General features: G+C 37.7%; 1 protein-coding gene across 1 annotated transcript; it reads left to right on the top strand.

Annotated features, from left to right (window-relative positions):
- Positions 1–925: 925 nt before the first annotated feature.
- Positions 926–22,084, top strand: PLEKHF2 (pleckstrin homology and FYVE domain containing 2). Its single transcript, XM_029223074.1, has 2 exons — positions 926–1,140; positions 19,475–22,084. Exon 2 carries the CDS (start codon positions 19,489–19,491, stop codon positions 20,236–20,238), a length of 750 nt encoding a protein of 249 aa, XP_029078907.1. The 5' UTR covers positions 926–1,140; positions 19,475–19,488; the 3' UTR covers positions 20,239–22,084.
- The last annotated feature ends 462 nt before the right edge of the window (positions 22,085–22,546 follow it).

The raw sequence follows: 22,546 nt of genomic DNA, 5'->3' as shown, positions 1-22,546 counted from the left end.
TTCAGGAACAATCAAAGGTAAAAAAAAAAAAAAAGTATTATTTCAAAATCTTGAAATAATAGATCAATAGGAAAGAAAATTTACCCAAATCTAATTTCCGCCTATACACTTTTTGCTTGAAGTGAATATGCTGTCCCCTCCCCCCACCATTCCTTGTCTACTTTAGGCATCTTTAATATCTCTCCACGTACCCACCAGCGCGCTTAGCTGTGGTATAAATGAAGAAGGGCAGGTTTAACCTTATATACTATCATTACTGTTTCCAGGTGTGTGAAGTAGGTAGATGAGGCTTGCGGCGTCAGAGAAAAGTTTTGGAAAGACCGGGGTTCTAAGTCCGGGAATAAAGACATCACTTAAAAGGCTGTGCAGAGTACGTGGGGTATGTGTTGCAGCCGCAGCTCCCTGTTTCAAGTGGTAGGGTTTTTAGGGAAAGCAAGTGGAAGATGTGACGGGGAAGGAACGCCGTGCTAAGTGGGAGTAGCAAACAAATGTCTGCCCCGACGCTTTAAATCCAAAGCTTTTATTTCCCGGCTGCGGGAAGTTCTTGAATTCCCCGCGGAGGCCCGTTCGGTGGCGGGGGGAGAGGGGGCCCAGCTTTCCTTCCATTCTTCCAGCTTCGCTAAGACCTTCTTGGTGAGATGAACAATCCTTTCTAAGGGATTGCCCGCGCGAGGCAACCCAGGTAAGACGTCCCACGTGCACTCAATCAGCTCCAGAACCCACTACCCCACTCGGCGCGGAAGAACCAACCCCACGCCCCGGCTGCCCAGGTGGGTGTGGCCTCCGCGGTGGCCCCGCCCCCTCGAGCACGTCGTGCGGGGCCGCCCGGGCGGGGCGAGGGAACAGGCAAGAAAGGGCGGAGAGCGAGCGGTGTGGGTGTGCTCGTGCGCGCGCTCGCGCCTGGCGTGTGGGTGGCGGCGCGCCCGTGCGCGCGCAGGGGAGAGGCCAGCTCCGGCGGCCGTTGTGGGTTTCGTCTGGAGGGGCGGGAGGGTCACCTGAGTCCGGATCGCGCCGGCTGCGCGGGGCCGCTGGCTGCACACCCTGGGAGGCTCGGGCGGGGGAGCAAGCAGAGTCTGCGCCCGGCGCCCGGGACGAGGAGGAGTCGGACCTTCTCTGCAGCTGCCTTCTGCGCCCGGCCGGGTAGGTGAAGCCGGGTTTGGTTGTCCGGCGGCCCCTGGCGGGCCGGGAGTGGAGAAGCGAAACTTTCTGGGCGCTTCCCACCGCGGTCCCCGGGCCGTCGGCGGCGCGGGGAGGTGTCGTCGTCTCGGGCGGCGGCGACCGACGCCATGTTGGGGTCTGTGAGAAACGGGGCGCTCCCGGGCCGCTCCCCTCGCGCTCGGGGAGCCGCGCCCGCCCGCCGGGCTTGAGGGCAGCCCGCAGGGCCGCGCCGGTGCTCGTCCAGTCCACGGGGCCGCGGGGAGGGGGCCGGGCGGACGCGCGAAGGGGGCCCCGAGGTCGGGCGAGAAGTGAGGCGTGAGGACTGGGGTCCAGTCGTGGCCACCGGCGTCTTAGGGTGCCAACATCTTTCTATCCAAAAAGTTTGCAGGGTCTGGGCATCAGGGATGTTGTAACTTGAACAACATTTTTATGTGATTTCGGGCAAAAAATGGCACCGCAGAATTTGCTCTGATAGAAGCGCTGGCTCTAACGCCTTACTTACTTGGAGTCTTTTAAAGTCGTATGGTCTTTTGACGAATTTAGTTTTCCTTTAAAATTTTTATTGAAGGCCGAGAGCTTGCTGTTCATGTGTCTTGAATACCCCTGTGCGCTCTTAGTACATTGTAGCAGTAACTTGTGAGTGTGCGGTGGGAATAATGGGTGGTATTAAGGTTACAGATAACCAAGCCCTTCTGTGTAATTCATAGACTCACAAAGTATGTAAGCTGATAAATACCTTCTTTGTTGTGTTTTAGTACGTTACTGAAAAAAATTCAGTAAAGACAGACACGAACGTTCACTGAGAGACTTAAAGGCATGTGTTGTTCGCTTAGGAATAAGGTGAAGTGATCTTGACATTGCGAAGTTTTTTCCTTCACTTTAGTTCCTTAAAGGTGCATGCCTACCTTGTTTTGAGCATTTACATTTTTCTGTACTCTGGTAGCTCATGGGGTCCTGAGGTTAATTCAGTATTAACGAAGGCTTCTATTTTAAATCGTTTCGGGTCCTCACAGCGTTGGAGGTGAATGGTATTAAGTTACTTATTTGGAAAGCACATGTAATCGCCTCAAAAAATAAAACCTGGTGTACTGACCAAGGAAGGCATCAAAAAAGATTCAGCTTGAATCATCCTAGTAAATGAATGTAAATTACTAGTTTTAATAAAGGCATCTGAGCTTCCAAATTCTGTTAATTGTACTGAAAGCACTCTTAACCACAAATAAGATAAACCCTTCAACATGTCTTGGAGAATTTCTCTTCTTGAACTGTAGGTAAAAATATAGCTTCTCAGATTTGATTGCTAATTTTCTTAGGGTTTTCTTTTTGTTTTGCTTCATTGTCAGGTAATTGCCATTATACATATTTATTTTTCTGGATGTAAGAGTTACCGAGAATGAGGTGATTTAACTAACTTCACAAATCTAGCAGCCAAGCTGGTATTTAACTGAGGTCTTATGACTGAAGCCTTCTCATTTTTTTTAATAGCATAACTTTGCAGGGTACATAACTCATTCCTGTGGTGCAGTCTGTGTCCACCTTGGTTCCTCTGTCTTAGCTGCTCTTTCTGATTTTAATTTAGTTCCTCAGCATATATATTTCCTAGAGTATTTCCTAGGAAATTTCCTGATTTACAAGGAAATTTTTCCTCTTAAAAATACTCACTTGAGCATATACTCTTTGAAGCTTTTTTGCCCTGTTCTCCTTATCCCACCCCCCCTTTCTCCCCGAGAATAATTCACTTATCTATCCTATTGCATCTCAGTAAATGCAACATTTATCTGTCATGGCACCTCCTTGACGGTAGGCATTACATGAGGTCTAACCTGCCTCTTCATCCCCAGCGTCCCAAGAATATAGCAGATGTTCAGGAAGGGTTTGAATGGATGAATACACATATGTTTCTTGTAAATATACTTCATGAATTTCTTGTTAAATTGTACTTTCCATGGGCATAAGTAGTTAAATCTTCTCTAATTGTTTTTGGGAGGGGAGATTTACCTTGGTAACTCAATTAATTTTGGACTGGGGATACAGAACTTGAATGTTATGAAATTTCCAAGTAGATAATGGACTGAAGTATAATCAACAAAAAAGCAGCAGCTGTGGGTTAACAAAAGGATAATAATCGTACTTTTAAAGTGCAACTGTATTTAGTATTTGCACTGAATGGAAGTAGAGGTAATGCCTGAAAATTTTGAAGGTCATATTTATACATTTAAGCTCTTTGATAGAGCAACTCTCATTTCTCTACCAATTATTGTTTTGCTAGAATTGTCTTAGAATTTTGTTTTAGAATGCCTTGCTTATTGGAAAACATACAACAACTTGCTTTTCTATTGATAAGTTTATCTTTGAGAACCAGCTTTGTACCACCAGCTGCATGCTTAATAGCAAGGTGTATGCTGGCTTAATAAAATAGACTTTGTAGATATACTCTCACAGTGCTGTCTTAAGTTGCAGAACTTAAACTAGGTGGCGTTCTGTAATGAAATTACTGTAGAATTTGGGGTTAATTCCCTGCCCCCATAACTTTCTCTCCAATAACTCTGTAAACCACAAACTGTGCTCAGTTTGGGAGGTCCTGGGAGAGAATATAGAAGGCATTCAAGTAGTTGCTGTGAGTGCTAGAGAAAGCAAGTTGTATGTAGGGGGGATTGGAACCAAAGCAAACCAAACCTGAATTCTAGGTCTGCTCCATTCTAGCTTGTGACTCCTGAACAAGTCACTTCACTTCTTTAAGCTTCACTGGACTCACTTGTGAAATGGACACAGAAGTATTTGCCTAACAGTGTTGTGAAGATTTACTACGATGTTTGTGGAAGTGCGTGGTGCAGGATATTCAGTAAGTTAATTAGCAAATGAGCAGAGTGGCAGTTAATTATGGAATTTTAAAAGGGAAGCAACCTTTAGAAATACATACTTCAGTTCTCAACTTTGGTGCACATCAGAATTCCTTGAGGAGCTTCTGAACCCCACCCTTGAGCAAATCAATCACAGTTACTGCGTTTGGAGTCAAAGCATAGGTAGCTTTGCCAGTTTTTTGTTTGTTTGTTTTAATGTGCAGTCAGGGTTGAGAACCATTAATTCAACCTCCCAACTCCTTATTCTCTTCATTTTGTTGTTGAATAAAGTGCAGGGAGAGGTTAAGTGCCAGCCAAATTCCCTTCAGGTTAGAAAGAATGAATTTGCATTAGAGGAAAGTGACGTGCACAGAAGTTAAAATAAGTTACCTTCATTTCAGAACAGAAAGGCCACATTTGGAACTACAGTTCACTAAGCCCAGTGGCAACTGTCTCCACTCTGCGTTAACAACCTACATGGATGCCTGTGTTATTTAACCTTATCATCATTTAGACCTCAGGTCTTAATCTGTGACCAGAGGTGATTCGAGGGCCTGTTTTCCATCATAACTATGAACCAGCTTTTTGTTCTCATCGTCACCTGCAGTCCCTCCTATACTGTTAGTTTTCTCATTTATTTCCAGTCCTGAACTTTATAGTTCATATACTGTGAACCCACTAGTACCACATAGTCCTCCTCTCCTCGACCTCTGCTGTATATAACTGGTCAGTTCTCAACTTGTAAATATCACCTTTTACTTTTTCTACTTTTGTCCCTGCGTAGCACTCCTGAAAAAAGTCACATCTATGGTGACTGTTAAATATTTGTTTTCCAGCTGCCTGTGTACTAGTTCCTTTCTAATCCTTTCTTATCCCAAAGTTGACTCATTTTCTCTGTTGCCTTTTCACTCTTAGGTTGCTAACCCCAGTCTTGAAATGCTTGACTCTTAACAGATGACCTTGCTTCATTCTATGGCTTTTATGATGTGAATTTTCTGTTTTCTTTTTTCCATCAACTTTTTAAATCCCTTTTTCCTTTCCATTTCCATAAGTGGAACTATCCTTAATTCTTTATACTTGTTTCATTTAAACAGTGGTTGGGGAAAAAAATAAAAAAGATTTTTGTATTCTTTGATTATATTTTTATTAATTATACCTGTAACTTTGTGCTTATTATATTTTTCTCAACATTCTTTGCATTTTGTTAATTTAATAACTTTTTTCTTTGTCTATGAGAGAATATGTGTTCAATATAAAATAATTAGGCAATATCAAAATATTTCACCCTAGTACTTAGAGATAACCAGTACTAAATTTTTGGTGGGTGTCTTTCCAGACTTTAAAAAAAAATTTTTTTATATTGCATGTGCTGTTTAAAAGCTTTTATTTAATAAATTGCCATATTTAACAATTTTCCACATTAAATATTAATCTGTGTTCTCCAAAAAGCTATCTAAAAATCCATTATATGGATATGCCCTAATTTGCTTCACGAATGTCCTGTTGTTGAACATTTAGATTGATTCTGACTTTTCAACATTATAGACAAAGCTACAGTGAACGTCTTCATGTGAACAACTTTGTACACTGGTCTAATTATTTTTTGCATATATTCTTGGAAGTAGAATTGTTGTGTAAACTTTTTAAAGTGATTATATTGCCAAAAATGGCATTTAGAAAGGGTATTCCAGTGTATACTTTCAAGAATATGAGTGCTTATTTTTTCCACATCTTAGAGAGGTGAATAATACATCATTTAAATTTTATTTCTTTGATTAGCACTGAGAGCCAACATTTTTCCATTTACTGGTCATTTTCATTTGTTCCTTTGGAAATTGCCATTTGTATCTTACCCATTTTTCTTTTGGGATATTTTCCTTTTATCTCATTGATTTACAGGAGCCCTTTATATATTAAAAATGTTGACCCTTTGTCATATTGTGCAACTTTTTCTTTAACTTTAAGGCTTTTTTCCTCTTAGTGTTGAAGTTTAAAATTTTTATGTGGTAAAATATTTTCTTTTATGGTATTTGGCTTTTTTTAATGTTATATTTAGCCATTCCTCTCTAGGGCTAGAAATTTAAGTTCTGTCTGTCACTATTAGACTTGATGCCAGAGGGAAAACTTTACAGTACAGCCTCCCTTCCCCGCAACCCCAAGAGTTTGTTTCTCAGGATAAATTTCTGTGATTAAAAATTCCAGGGTCAAAGGGCAGTGCTTTCTGAAATATTACTGTACATTACCTTCAGTCCTTGATTTTTTTCCCCACGTTTCACTGCTTATTGTGACCTTTTGGCACAATGAGGTCGTTTAGTCTCTGAGACTTGGGAGACATGTGAAAGCATGTTGAAAAGGTGCTTTATGCTTTCTTGTCTCCTCTTTTCTCTCCTCCTGCTTTCTCAACTAGGCATTCCCCAAAGTTTAGTCCTCTGCCCTCTCCTCTCTTCCACAGCATCAATGATCATCTCTTCACAGATAACTCTGAAATCTCTTTCTGTCCTGGAGCTCCCTGCTCATCTTGGGGTGTCTGTTTGTCTGACAGATGTTTGTCTTGTGTATACCTTGAAGGTACTTCAAGATAAGTATGCCCCAGACTGATTTCTTCCCCTCCTGAAACAAAACTAGCATCTGATCTACCCAATGGATTATGCTTAAACCTTTGAAGTCGTCTTATACTCACTTTCAAACCCATTCAGTTGGTTCCTAAATCCTTTCTGCCTTACCTCAGTAATCTCTCTTACTTCCATCTTCCCCTTTTTATTTCTGCTGTCAAATTTGTGGCTTAGGCTTTTGTTACCTCTCACTTAGAGACTACTGTAATATGCTCCTGCTTTTTTTGCCTCCAGTTTTGCTTCTTTGGTAGTCTCTCCAGTTCATCCTGTGTTCTGCTTCTGTGGACTTATTAATATTTTCCTATTTCCTATTTTCCTTGGTCTTCCCATTGCCTCTACAATGAAGTCTAAACTGTTGAGTGTGATGCTTACCTTCCTCTGCATTTTGGCTCTTCCCTATCTTGCCAGGTTTCTAGTTTACCACTGTACATTCTCCACGTCCTACCTCCTTCAGCCTGGACTCAATTATTTCCTCTCTGGGGAATATATTGTATTTGTACACCATCATCTCCTATCTCTCTCCCTCTCCCCTAAATAGTTTGACCTACTACTTTTGCTCTAAGGCCCAGCTTGAATTTCTAGACATTTAAGAGTTGTTCCTAAATATTCCCCCTGGTCAAAATTAACCTCCCAACTACACTCTTTGGTCTAAGGTTTCATCACTCTTTTTTTTTTTTTTAGTTAAAAAAATTTTTATGTTTTTGGTTTGTTTCTCCTCTGCTCCTTTAGATTTTGAGTGCACAGATTGAGGTAATCATATTCCTCAGTTCATAGCATACTATATGAGTACCAAACACTTTCTTGTTTTGTTTTGTGTTTCCTTCCTTATCAGTTACTTCCATTATCCCCTTTCCTATAGAAACACACCCTAATGTATAATACATGAATTATATATACTTGTGTGTATAAACTTGGGTATATGGCTGTCCTCCTTCACAAAGATTGTTAGTTTTGAGTACTTCTATCTTTGTATGGAGTAAGTAATCAGTAAATGTTTGCTACGTGAAATTCATTGAAAATTATTGATTTTACTAGCTTCCATATTGCTTAGACTAAAAACCCAGGGATTTAATTTCAATTTTACTCTTCCACATCTAGTTTAGTTATGGCAATCCTGAACATTACTGATTCTTTCTTTTCCTGTTGCAAACTTCGGACTCTCATCAACTTTCCCTTTTACTTTTGCAGTAATTTTTCAGCTGGGTCCTTTCAGTCTCTCCCTCCTGAAATCTTTCACTGTTTCCACAGTTATCTTAGAAGAATCCAGATCAAATCAGGCCACTCCTTCCCAGAGCTTCAAAAATAACTCTCAGGAACCAAGAAGATCTCTTGTCTTATTTTTTTCTCCCGTTTTTCTACTAAATATCTCTTCTCCAGCCTCTTCTGCAGCTGTACATGTAACTTTTTAAAAACACATTTTTACTTGCAGAGCTTTATGCCTTTACGTATCATGTTTTTGCCTCTTGAAGTTCACAACCTGTTTTCAGTGTATTTTTCAGAACCTGTTTCAAGTGTTCAGCTGCTGCGTTCTTCCTTACCGCTTTAACGTTTTTATTATAGTATTTATTTCATTGTACTTTTTATTAAAACCTTGTGGGAACATGTCTTAATTCCCAGTGTCTGGTTCATTTTTGTTTTCCCTTTAACACAAAGCATAAAGTCTTGAACGTAGTGAGTAGATTGTAACTGCTTTGAAAAATACTAAAGAAAATTTGTTAGGGATGTGATGGGTACCAGCTTTATTTTTCAAATATTATACAATGATTTAACAGCTGTCAGCACTGTACAGCTGCCCCTGTACAAATACTTTTTGAAATGATGAAGTTTTTTATCTGAATATTGTTGATGTTGAAAATACGCATACACCATCATTTTTTATTTGCTAACTAAACAGCTGTGCTTTTCAGTAAGAGAAGAAATCATTTTTATATATTATCTTGAGATTGAGATTTTAAAAACAGGATCTGCTATGCTCAATACTTAGAATTCACAGTTAGATACTATAGTTAAATAGACGAGAACATTTGCTTGTAAATTTAAAATCTGTGGGCCTAGTGAAGGGTGTGGTTCCTGTTTTGTGTGAAAATTAGTACTATGGATGTCAAAAATGAAGTCTTTGATTTTCATAAAACTCAAGGTCAAGAAGCTGCTGCTACTTTTAACTGCTCAGTGCACAGTGATGGCATGTATATGCAAGCAATTTTGTAGGTGCTGTTGGGAATACGAAGTTGTAGGAAATAATCTTCTTTTTTTCAGGAACTTCCAAATCTGTTGGGAATAAGCAGGTATACAAGTTTTTATAGAACATAATAGAGGGCTTCCCTGGTGGCACAGTGGTTAAGAATCCGCCTGCCAATGCAGGGGACACAGGTTCGAGCCGTGGTCCGGGAAGATCCCACATGCCGCAGAGCAACTAAGCCCGTGTGCCACAGCTACTGAGCCTGCACTCTAGAGCCGACGAGCCACAACTACTGAAGCCTGCGTGCCACAACTACTGAAGCCCACGCGCCTAGAGCCTGTGCTCCACAGCAAGAGAAGCCACCGCAATGAGAAGGCTGTGCACCACAACGAAGGGTAGCCTCCAACTAGAAAAAGCCCATGTGCAGCAACGAAGACCCAACGCAGCCAAAAAAAAAACCAAAACCAAAACCAAACAAAAAACAATGTAATAGAATATAAGTGCCATAAATGGTACAGGTAAAATGGTATGATTTAAAGGTAAACAATATGTGCCTATGAGGTTACTGAACTGACTGGTAAGATTTCAGAACAGCAAGTGGGGAAGGACATACTGAGCTCAGGTAGAGGAGAGGAAGCTCAGAGCATAACCTGGGAATAGCTAGTAGTCTGGTTTGACTATAACAAAGAGAACATACAGAGGTAAAACTGAAAAGATAGACTGGGCAGGCTGGGGCTTGACTGAAGGGCTTTGAATACCAGGCTAAGGATTTTGGAATTAATTCCGTTGGCCAGGGAACCTTTGGTTGTTAATAGAGAGTTCCCTGAGCATAGCTGTAGTTAAAGAATATTAATCTTGCCTTGTGTGGCATGGTTTAAATGCTGAAGACTAGAGGACTTGTTTCAAGCTTGAGGTTCGTATTCTTTCTCTTTCTAAAGACCTTTTTTTAAAACTCCCAATGTGACTGTTCTGGTTTTCTAAATTAATTTTTAAAAATCTTGGGCTTCCCTGGTGGCTCAGTGGTTGAGAGTCCGCCTGCCGATGCAGGGGACACGGATTCGTGCCCCGGTCTGGGGAAGATCCCACATGCCGCGGAGCGGCTGGGCCCGTGAGCCATGGCCGCTGAGCCTGCGCGTCCGGAGCCTGTGCGTCCGGAGCCTGTGCTCCGCAACGGGAGAGGCCACAACAGTGAAAGGCCCATGTACAGGGAAAAAAACAAAAAACAAAAAAAAACTTCAACTGTGGCTTAGTCATTCTTAGTATACCATGGTGAGTTTCTCTATCAAGCCTAACCTATGTGAAACTGCGTTTACTAACACCCTAAATTAGTCATTACTTTACTTTTCACTTCCTTTTAGTGTTTGAAGAATTATTTTCAGCATACGTTCTACTTATTACCATGTGTTTTAAGATTTTTGTGTCATCAGTGGCTTTCTCCAAATACCTAATAAGGTCCACATGAGTGAAATATTTCTGGAATATTTATTTCTGAAGGTAGCAAAGTATAATGGAAAGAACATGCATTTTTTACAAAACTGGCTGTGCGACTGGGAAAATTCCTTAACTAGTCCATGACTCAATTTAGTCTTTTGTAAAATGGATATGATTATCCATTTTAACAAAATTGAGATTATTAAATGAAATAGAAAAATGTGGACGTGCCTAGCATGTGTAGGTGTTGAGTAAATGCTTTTTCTTTTTCCTTTCTTGGTTAAGCCTGTAGTATAGTGCATTTGGGTCTACTTTAAAGTAATAGGCAAATTTAGTGCCTACAAGAGATATAAAACAAATTACTCTGGCTCTCTGTAAATGTGATTCAAAGTTTAGAAGTTTCAGTTCTTATCAATCCACCTTTATGAGTTTAAAATTAATATAAAAGATTGTTCCTTTCTTTTTTCTTATCTAAGAAATGAATGTTTCCTTGATCACTACTGATTTCTGCAGTACATATTGTATAATTGGTTTGCCACAGTGGCAGAAATGCTAGTGGAAAGGGGAGGGAAAAACTGTCTATTCTTATTGATAGAATATTTAAATTTTCTAAAATTCCACATTTAATTTGCTAAATGTTCAAGTATTTCTTCTTTGTGTTATTCTTCTAGTATTTTATTGAAAGTCTTTAGAATTTCCTAGAATTTCCTGATTATTATTATGCTTACTAAATTATAGAACTTTTGAAAGTAAAAACTGCTCTGTCCTTTGCATATGGTAGGTGCTTAGAATAATTGTTCATTTGACTTAGGTTCATTAGGAGAGAGGGGTAGTTTGTTCTAATACCTACACATTTGCCCAGGGAGGATGTACCTCTGATAGTTTCTTGCTGCTTTAAAAAAAAAATCTCTTCTTTCCCCACTTTCCTGTTTGTCTCTCCTTTTCCTTTTACAGTTTCTAGTCTTAATTCAGCAGTAACACAGATTTTAAAAAATCAATTGATATTAAGACATAGTCAAAAGTTTGATTAAAAATTAATTTTTAGTCTTAGTAAACCAGAACTATGGCCCATCTACTATCAGAGTTCATTATTTTAAAGACAAGAAAGGGCTTTGCAGATTATTTTATTCAAGGTGGTAACTGTTGTGTGTGTGTGTGTGTGTGTGTGTAGAGCAGTTAGGTAGCTTGTATGAAATTTCTTATTTTAAAGACAAGAAAGGGCCTTGCAGATTATTTTATTCAAGGTGGTAGCTGGTGGGTGTGTGGGTGTGTGTGTGTAGAGCAGTTAGGTAGCTTGTATGAAATCTCTTATTTAGTGCCAGAGCTGAGATTAGATAGAATCCAGGTCTTTTGGTTCATAGTTTATTGTTTTTTCCATTATAATGCAGAGTTGAATACTGAAGCTCACTGATATCAGATGTCTTGGGTACGTGTAAGAAATTAATTAGGTGATTTTTTTGTTTTAAACTCACCTGCAGGGATGAGATAGAAGTATTGGTTTTCAGTAAGAAGAACTGGGCCATAGTATTCTGTGACAGTTGGGCTCTCTTCTCAATTGTAAATAGCATTCTGACTCTTTTTAAAAAAGAGTTTTTGCCTCTTCTAGTATTACATTTTTAACAGGTGGTAGACACTCCATTGAAGAACATATTAACTTTAGAAACAAGATGTTACCAAAAGACTAGTGTGGAACTTGGACGATGCAAATGTAGTTCTTGTCTACAGTTGTGAAGGAGATAACTTGAAACTTGGATGGTTTAATTTTTAAAAATTGGTATATAAAGCTGTCTTTATAAAAGTTAAGAGTGTTTCTTTGTTTTGTTTTTGGTATGCTTTTCCTGTGGTTCTTACATTTTCAACTATGAATTAAGGCTGCCAGACACCATTTGTTGGAAAAGAAGACAGGAAATCAGTTGGAAAACTGTTGCATGTGTAGAGTTCTCTGAAGGAAATCAGTTGGAAAACTGTTGCATGTGTAGAGTTCTCTGAAGTGGCTGGATGTGGGATGAAACTAACAGATATATTAGTAGTTTTCTTATCAGTAGTAGTAATGAATTAGAAAATATAATGTGGAAAAGAGACTAGATTCAAAATATGAACAAAAGATAGGAGATACTTGAATTTAAGTAATGTAACAATCTTCTGAGAAGAAATGTACAAAATTACTGGGCCATTAAACAAGATTTGAAACCTTGGGAAGAGATAGTATCAACCTGCTAGGAACACTACAAGTGTAATATGAATTCACCAAAATTTCAGTGGATTTGGTCTCTATTTTTTTCACTTATTTATTGTAATTGGAAATGGTTCTAAACCTTAGCTGCACAGTGGAATTACCTGAGGAACTTTAAAGTGTCCCAGTACCCAGGCCAGACCAGTAAAATCAGAACATCCTGGAGGGAGGGATCTAGATATCAGTATTTCTTAACCTTTAATATCTATCATCACAACCTATTGGTCTCAGTTTTGTATTTTGAGTTTCTATTGATATTTTAAGCAGTTCTAATTATTTGTAGTGATTGATATTTTGTTATTATTTCTTAGAGATTTTCAAAACAAAAAGGAAATTTATGTATTAAAAAACATAGCTTGTTATTACCATATGGGTTCATTGGACATGTGTAAATCTAAGATATATTATAGGATTTTAGTGAGTGATCTTGTTTTTCCTATATCTTGAAGCATTTTACTATTTTATTTTCTTAGGAATTATTTAACCAAAAAGAAGAAAATAGAAGTGATGTAATTGCCTGGAAGGATGATGCAGTGATAAAATAAATCACCACTATTGCACCATTTTTCAGTTTTATTATTACATTAACCAAAGTATTGCATCATCTTTCAAAAAGATACGAAAGCAGTTTGGAGATATCCTTAGTCTTTTTATTTTAAGCTTTCATTTAGCATATTTGAGAATTTAGATTTTTTTCATTTTTCATCTAATGACAAAGAAAAAAATGAGCAAAGCTTGACATTTCAGAACTATTAGACAAGTCACAGGGTGAGTGCAAAGAAACAGCAACACTTAAACTAATAATGATGGTGAAACATTATAAGTGAAATCTCAGGCAATGAGCCTTCAGTTGATGATTTTCTAGATGAGTTTTCTCAAACTCAGAATTAATTAGTAAACAATATTCCTAAAAACAGAAATGGAAATATTATAAATTCATGCATGACAACTTATGAGCAGTTAGTTGCATTTAAAGGATTCTATACTTTTGTATCTACATACCTTCAGTAACAGGAATGTAGAATAAGAAATTTGCTGTGTTTCAGTTTTTATAAAGATTGTTCTTAAAGTTATTGTTTTTTACTATTCGTTTATTCTTGTTTCTGTAAATTAGTTATAAAATGGCTTAAAATATTAAAAGTAAATAAAAAGGGTATTTTGGACTCAGAGAGTAAATTGGGATGGCTATTTTTTTATGGTATACTGAAGGTTAAGAGTTTCCCTGTGGTTCCAGGCAACTAAGGTTGGGAAACACTGTTCTAAGTAGATGTCATCTGGACAAATAAGCAGAAGAGATTAGGTAAAACATTTAAAAGGTTAAGTAATAGGAAATAGTCTAGTTTTACCAGGTGCATGGTACTGACAAAAGAATTATAAAACAGGTTAATGGATTAGACCAGACAGCCCAGAAGCAGTGTTATAATACTATATAAAAATTTAATATAATAGAGTGTCATAAAGCAGTAGATTAGATTATTAATACCAGTAAATAATAGCTACCACATGTTGACTACTTGCTGAACATTTTGTATGCATTATCTCATTTAATCCTCCCCCGATAGAGCTGCTATTATTATTTCCATTTATAAGTGTGGAAATCTGAGGTCACACAGTATTTGGTGATTCTGGAGCAGTTAGCTCCTTTAGAATGCAAATATTTGAAAAGGAAAAAGGGTTTTTACCTATGACAGAATAAATTTCAGGTGGATAAAAGAATTAAATGTAAAACCTAAACCATAGAGAATAATAAATAGGTGCATCCGGTATCTGGATAAGGGAAACTTAGGAGTCAGTCATTGGGAAAAAAATTACAAAGGAAAATATCTGTAAGTGTAACTACTTAAGAAATAAAACTCCTTTTGTGTCAAACACCATAAACAAAATTACAGCTTAATATACTAGGAAAAGCAATGAAATAACTGGGTTAATAGACTTTATGTGTAATATACTCATATAGATTAATAACCTAAATATATGAGTGTAGAAATACAAGTTACTAAACACATTAGAAAGTAGCTGGTCTCACGAGGTAGCTATGAAATAAAATATTCAGTTAAATTGAAAGTACTGTTCTTTCCTGTTTTACGACCTTTGTCCATAGTATTAGTTCCTTTGCAAGGCTGACTCCTCATCCTTTAAGACCCAGTGTGTAGCACCACCTCAGTGAAGTCTTTTTGAACTACTCAGTAAATGAGTTTTTCCCTATATCTTGGCACACTGCTGATTTCCTTCATTGCACTTCACCTTTTGGAATCACCTGTTGGTTTACTTACTTACTGTCTTTCTCCTCCACTATACTCTGAGCTCTGAGAGGAAAAGGATAATGTCTGGTGTTTAGAAAGTGTTCAATAAAGTTATTGAATAAATAAACATAATGAATAAAAGAGAAGTAAAAAATGAATAAAAATGAGATACCATTTAAAAAAATCTACTCTATTTGCTGAAATTTTTAAAGGAAAATACTCTGTGTGAAACAAGGTGGGATGGATATAGTCATTGTGCTACTTGGTAAATTGGTGTTACCTTTCAGAATGGAAATTTTGAAAAAGGTAGCAAGAGCTTTAAACATTAGTGCCTTTTGACCCAGTAATTTTGCTTCTTGGAATCTATCCTAAAGAAGTCATCTCTGCCAGAAGATGGGGAAGCATTCTTCCTAGCTCTTACTGTATTCACTGATATTCCTTCCTAAGAAAAGTAGACAGAAGTCCAGTTGGGCCACATTTTATAGTTGTCTTCTGCTTCTTTTCATGCAGATATGCCAGGGACTCACTCCTTGGCTAGCCCCAGTATTCTTGTATTCTAATACTCTCACAGAAGTCTTTGAGAGTTCTTACTGCTTGGGGCACCTCACTGTACAGGTGGTAGATTTGGATTTGGACTTTGGAGGAAAGTAAAGGGTCCTGTTTAGGCCCTGGGCTAAAGGGTAATGCCTTAAATCCAGTTTATTAAGAGCCTTGCTTTGGGATGTCTGGAAGTAATCCAGCTAATGGTGGTACTTTGATTTCATTTTTGATTAATCTCCCTTCTCTCAGCCCCTCCCTTTTGTGCCCCCACCATCTCTTTCTCGTGTGTGTGTGTGTGGGGGGGCATTTGTGTATTCCTGGGGTTTCAAAATCAGTGCTTCCTTTCTTTATCTTGTCAGACACATACTGAAAACATTTTAGGACCAGCAGGGATAATGGAAAGGATTGCTTAAGGCCAAAGGCCTTAAGTTCTTTGTGCTCACTGATGTTCAAATATAGGTCACAATCCATTGCTGAAGTCAAGTGGGCTGCAACTATCATTAAAATAAATGAAGATGCTAGAATACATCATTCATAGAATTGTATATTGTTTGTAACATTGCAGTATGAAATATATTTCTTATCAGCATCACTGTCAAACTTTGAAAGCTATTTGCTCCAGCCAAATACCAGTTAATGCCCCAAACTTGGGCTTCCCTGGTGGCGCAGTGGTTGAGAGTCCGCCTGCCGATGCAGGGGACACGGGTTCGTGCCCCGGTGCGGGCTGGGCCCATGAGCCATGGCCACTGAGCCTTCGCATCTGGAGCCTGTGCTCCGCAACGGGAGAGGCCACAGCAGTGAGAGGCCCGCATACTGCACACACACACACACACACACACAAAATGCCCCACACTTCACTTTTGTTGCATCATATTTAAACAGGGCGAAAGATTTATGAACAGGGATTCAGGCTTAATGTATTGCAGAATTTGAACAGTGAAACATTATCAGAAGACTGGCTAAATAAATCATGATGACTTATCCTTTCAGGTTATTTGCTCAAGTTAGCATTCTTTTATCTTCAGTATTTTTAAGGTTTGTGGTGAAGGTCCAGAGGTTAGCAATAGCTTTCTTAGTTCTTACATATAGAGTTAGTGGAGCCTTAAGGAATAATCAGTGTGCCATAATACACTGATAACAGCACGGAGGAATCAGCTTTGAGCCTCAGTTCTGTGACAGCCTTGGGCATGGTACTTAACTCCTTTATGTCAGTTTGCTCATCTATAAACTGGAGCTAAGAGTGCATATCTATCATAAGGTTGCCCTGGGTAGGAAATACAGTAATACATGTGAAGTGCTCAGCTCTTGCTTGGGCTCCCAGTGAGTAGAGTTAATTCCAGGCTGTTCTGCCTGAATCTCTGTATTTGTGCCTTAGTTTCTCCTTCAGCTCACATTTCAGCTAATATTACTAGATGATTCTTTGGGAGATAAAAACTTCACAGCAGTTTGAGACAGTTAAAGTCAGAAGATAATAAATGTGAAAAGCACTGCACAAATTTGTGGTGGTATTAATTCCAGTAGTAGCAATAATAGGAAACCTGTTTGCATTGCAAATGAGCTGATTAATAAATGTATAATGAGTAGAGTCAGTAGTTGATTCAGGTGGGAATAAATAGATACTTTCAGTTTTCCACAGGTGCCAACGTATTTCTTGCCTTAGGACCTTTGTAGTTTTTCCTTTTGTCTGGAATATTCTCCCTCATCCTCGTCCCTCATGTATGCATATATCTGGTTCTGCCCTATCAGCTGAAAAGATACCACTTTAGATACCCTGGCCATCCAGTCTGAGTAGACTGAGTAGTCCCAGTGGATTTTTTTAAAAATCACTTTAAAAACTTACAATGTTAATTATTACTTGGGTCTCGATTGTTTTCTGTTTGCCTCCTCCCCAACTAGGATGTAAGCCTTAAAGAGCAGGGACCTTGCCTGTGTTGTTTATTATTTTGTCCTGTACCCAGATCAGTGCCTAACAAACACTTGTTGAATGTTTACTTGTTGAATGTTTACTATCATGTAAAGTATGAAAAGTTATCCATAATTTTACTTCCCAGAGATAAATAACCATTCTTGATATTATGGTATATAGTTTTCTAATTTTACATACTAGTGTCTAATATTATGCTCTTATACCATATTTCGTTGAGTCTAAAGATGAACATGTTTTACTGTATTTTATGTCTCTAAAATTGGGATGTCGTATAATCAAGAGTTTGCCATGATTTAATTGGCAGCATTTTTCTTTCTCAATAGCACATAAAATGAGGCTGTGTCTTAAAATCAATAGCATCTTAGATTTGATGAAATTTGGTATGTATTTGAAACAAAAATGAGATCATTAGGTTCAACTCTCCCCACCTAGATATCAATATTTTGAGCATTTTCCTATATCACTGTATTTAGATCTATCACATTCTTAACAGATATCTAGCATATTATTAAGGGTGTATCATAAATTGTTCAACCAGTTCCTCTTGATGAACAGTTGGAGCTTTTCCAGTGTTTTTTTCTGTTACAGACAGTGCTGTGTTGAATATACTTGTACATATCTTTTGAGTGCCTGGATCAGTGGGTACACATATTTTCTGTAGTGTATGAGGGTACCTGTTTCCCTATATCCTCAGTATTACTGCATCTTAAGAAATTATTAAAATTTTTGTTAATCTGATGAATGAAAACATATCCTAATGTTTTATTCATTTATTTATGAATGAGGTTGAGCCTCTTTTCATGTTTACTTTTTAAATTTTCTCTTCTGTGATGCACTTGTGCATAGGGCAGTAGACTTTTAATTGGCTGGCAGATTTGCCCTAATTAGAAAGAGAGGCCATCACACTTTGGAGCCATGTGTTGTCATATTAATTTTTGGGAACAACTTTCAGGGCAGAGTCCATCCTTGTGGAAGGCAAGAGGGCTTTATAAGGACCCAGGATTAGGGGAGAGACAGAATTCAGGAATAATCAGAATTGTTGTATCCTTTATAATGGAGGCCAAGAAGGGTTACAGTCTCATCAGTTTGTGAGCTGAATACTGGAACTTAAACTATGCTCTTACTCTTTAAATGCTCCTCTCCTTTCTGGTATGATTTGGTTATAGTATGGTATTGTTGGGTTAGTGGTCTGAAATAGGCACAACTCTGGGACTTGAGTGAAGTCAATATTGGATCTAGAGATTAAATCTTTGATCATTTAAGACTAGATTAATGTGGGTTTTTTGCACATTGCCAAGATGTTCTTGTCAGCCTTTTTGAGCACTTCTACTATGCCAGACACTGTGTGTTTCAAAGATAGATATCAGATGGTCTCTGCCTTTTAGGTTCCATTGCAGCCTATGGAGAAGACAGGTTTCAATCCTTTGGTAAGAGTGAGTCCAGAAGGTACAGGGAATACGAAGAGCACAGAGGAAGGTGTTTAGTCTAACAGAGTTTAAGGAAGACTTCTTGGAGTAGGTGTGATAAACTAAACTGAGTCTTGAAGGATGATAAGAGTTAGCTGAGGGTAGTAGATAGTAAAGGATACAAGAGCATGAGAGAAGATACGTATGATTGAAATGGACTACAAGTGGTAGGGTTTTCTTAGAACATAACATTGGAGGTAAAGAGTGACTTATGATAAGTCTGGGAAGATAAGCAAGAACCAGATAATGAAGGGCCTTAAATGCCATGTTAAAGATTCTGCATTTTCTAGGTTAAGGGGAATAATCTTGAGTAATGGTGTGGTCAGATTTGCATTTGAGAGATCACTGCCTGAAGATTGATTTAAGGGGCAAGACCTAAGGCAGTAAGGTGTGTTGGGAAACGATTCTGGTAATCCAGGTGAGAGGATTGAGGCTTTAGCTCAATGGTAATAGAGCCTACTGGAAAAATCATAGTTGTTTCTCTTACATAATATTTGGCCTTCTTGTTCAGAATCCCTCTGAGATTAAATTTCATGTAGCTGATGGCTTATATTCATTTTCTAATTATTTGTTGTTTTATGTCTGTAAGAAGTTTACACTTTTATAAATACCTGCTAATGATACTATATGGAGATGGTTAATAAATGTTTTTGATGATTATAAAAATTGGGAGATGTTAGCTCTTTTGGTATACTTAGTGATTATCTTAGAGGGAAACAATTGGGGAATTTTGCCTTTGGGTAGAAGTAATGATTTGTTAGATTAAATTTAGATTGTATAATTTTTTTTAACTTATATGAATTTATAATTTCTGTGTGCTGATTTCTCTCTCTCTCTTTTTTAAGGCTATTAGCAAAAGATGGTGGATCGCTTGGCAAACAGTGAAGCAAATACTAGACGTATAAATATAGTAGAAAACTGTTTTGGAGCAGCTGGCCAACCCTTAACTATACCTGGACGGGTTCTTATTGGAGAAGGAGTATTGACTAAGTTGTGCAGAAAAAAGCCTAAAGCAAGGCAGTTTTTCTTATTTAATGATATTCTTGTATATGGCAATATTGTCATCCAGAAGAAAAAATATAACAAACAACATATTATTCCCCTGGAAAATGTCACAATTGATTCTATCAAGGATGAGGGAGACTTGAGGAATGGATGGCTGATCAAGACACCAACTAAATCGTTTGCAGTTTATGCTGCCACTGCCACTGAGAAATCAGAATGGATGAATCACATAAATAAATGTGTTACTGATTTGCTCTCCAAAAGTGGGAAGACACCCAGTAATGAACATGCTGCTGTCTGGGTTCCTGACTCTGAGGCAACTGTATGTATGCGTTGTCAGAAAGCAAAATTCACACCTGTTAATCGTCGTCACCACTGCCGCAAATGTGGTTTTGTTGTCTGTGGGCCCTGCTCTGAAAAGAGATTTCTTCTTCCCAGCCAGTCCTCTAAGCCTGTGAGGATTTGTGACTTCTGCTATGACCTGCTTTCTGCTGGGGACATGGCCACGTGCCAGCCTACTAGATCGGACTCTTATAGTCAGTCATTGAAGTCTACTTTAAATGATGTGTCTGACGATGATGACGATGATGATAGCAGTGACTAGAGGCGTATTTTGAAATATTTAATCAGATGTGACTATCTGAGAAATCAGCTCTGGGGGGAATGTAAAATCCTGAGCTTTCTGTCAGTTTTGCTCTAGCCATGAATTTGCCTGAGAAACTTATACCCTATGTGCCTCAATATATTCTATAGAAAATAGGTCCTGTTACCATCCCCCAGCCCCAACTGCTGCTGCCACTCTCTCCTCACCTCCCCCAGCTCCCTATTCTTCTACAGGGATAGACTGTTGCGAATATATCAGATAAAGTTTTGGTTTCTCATTCTTGTTTTAATTCTAGACTATTTTCTTGAATGGATGGGAAAAGATGTTTATTTAACATGTACTACACTGTTCTTTATTATATGTTCTGTTATATGGAAAAACTAAAAGCAAAGAATGATGGAAAAAGGAGTGTGATGTGGTCAGTTAATAATGTTATTAGCTTTTTTCTAACCATCCTATCTAAAGGTTAAGACACCAGTAACAGAAATACATGCTTTGGAAATACTTTGTTTGGCTTTTTCATATACCAGGTGGTGCCTTATCATAATAGCACTGTTGCATGTAATAAGCCCCTACCGTCTCACTTTTTAGTTTGTTTTAAAAATACACTGGTGCTCTTTGAGGTGTAAAATGAATGTTATAAATGGGTGTAATTAGAAAATACTTCTCATTTGACAGCTACAAATAACTAAATTTAGAGGTTCTTTATTCTATATGAATATTTTTCCATAAAATAGTTGTGATTATTGTATATTTTTACTTTTTGTAGGTATCAAATTATAATTGTCATTCTGGGGAATTTGGTTTGAAATTTATCAAATACAAATTGTCATTGCATTATTGCTACTTTTAGTAAGACATATTTTTAGGTATAAATTCATCTGCTTTAACATTGTTTCTAGAATGAAAAATCTTATACAACTTCTTGAAATGAAACAATCTCTTAAAAAAAACCTCATGCTAGAGCACAGATCTACTTAGGTTGAAGATTTGGAAGATATAATGTATGAGAATGGTCAAGAGAGACCAGTTAAGTTTGACTAGACTTCATATCTGTGGAAGTATTTTCTCTTTCAGTGTGAAACTATCTTGAATTTACAAATATAGTGTTATATTTTATAAAGTTTTGTAAAGTCCCAAACAATATTTCTATTTTTGTAAAACAGTTGTATGTTTAATCTGTTTCTGAAATCATTTTGCAATCTATGGAAATAGAGTAGCAATTGATCTTTCTAAATTGTGAACTTTATTGAGGCAGTCTAGATTGCTTTTAAGAAGAGGTAATTTTTCACTCTTTGCTTTTGAGGCAGCCATTAGGTTGAAAGTATATTTATCATATAAAACTTGATGCATTTTGCACTACTCTCTCCATTTGTATGCTGCAAATAACTGTAGTCTTTCAAATATGAAAAATCAGCCTGAAGTTTGTTTTAAATTCTAAATTCTTTTGTTTTAAAATCTTTAAATCTGGATATATTGCAAATGTCATGAGAGGTTTGATTTAATAACTTGTGATGGAGGATTCTTTGGTTTGGTTAAGGCACTAACTTTACTTTTAAATTGTGAAAGCACCTGAGATATATAGATCTCCCTGTAGGAAATGTGAAAGAAAGGCACAACACGTTTTTTTTTGTTTTGTTTTAATATCATATGGACTTTTGTTTCTAAGCAATATTTACATACAATCAATAAAATATCCAAAAAGGACCGTGAAATCTGAGAAGTGCTAATGGAGACTTGCTCATACATGGGAACCTAGCAAATTCAGGAACCAAGGGGAAACGTTCTGAGATAACATTTATGTTGTCAACCTCTATTGACTCTGTTTTTACAATAAAAAATATTTTACAACTTACCTTCTGTGCATATTGTGACTTGAAGATTTTTTACCCCTTGCTAAGGTTAATGGAGATGTTATGCGTATTTTACCTCATTTCAGCAGCTGTGAGTGCCTTCTATGTGCCAGGCATTGTTCTAGGCACTAGGAGTAGAGCAGTGAACAGAAACTGCCTCCTTTTCATAGAGTTTACCTGCAAATAGAGTCCAAGCTGTGTTTTCTTCCAGAATTTTTTTTCCGTAATTTTTAAAGCTTTTATAAATCTTATATATAAACCTGAAATGATTTTGGTGCCAGTTTCTCATGCTGTTCTCTTGAATGAAATTTACTTGGACTGTACTGGATCCCCAGTACATTAACCAAATTGATAACTATTGGCATAAAGGAAGCAAAACTTTGTAGATGCCAAGGAAAAATATTAAATTGAATACATACACCTTAACACAGGAATTCATGCCTTTGGGTCAAGTG

This window comes from Monodon monoceros, unplaced genomic scaffold (genome assembly GCF_005190385.1).
Source record: "Monodon monoceros isolate NGI ecotype Baffin Bay Population unplaced genomic scaffold, NGI_Narwhal_1 Super_Scaffold_14, whole genome shotgun sequence".
NCBI lineage: Eukaryota > Metazoa > Chordata > Mammalia > Artiodactyla > Monodontidae > Monodon > Monodon monoceros.
This window is presented reverse-complemented; position numbering and strand designations above follow the sequence as displayed.

Bases quoted from the DNA above. Each gene is read 5' to 3' on its own strand.
- PLEKHF2 (XM_029223074.1), top strand. From the start codon at position 19,489: ATGGTGGATCGCTTGGCAAACAGTGAAGCAAATACTAGACGTATAAAT.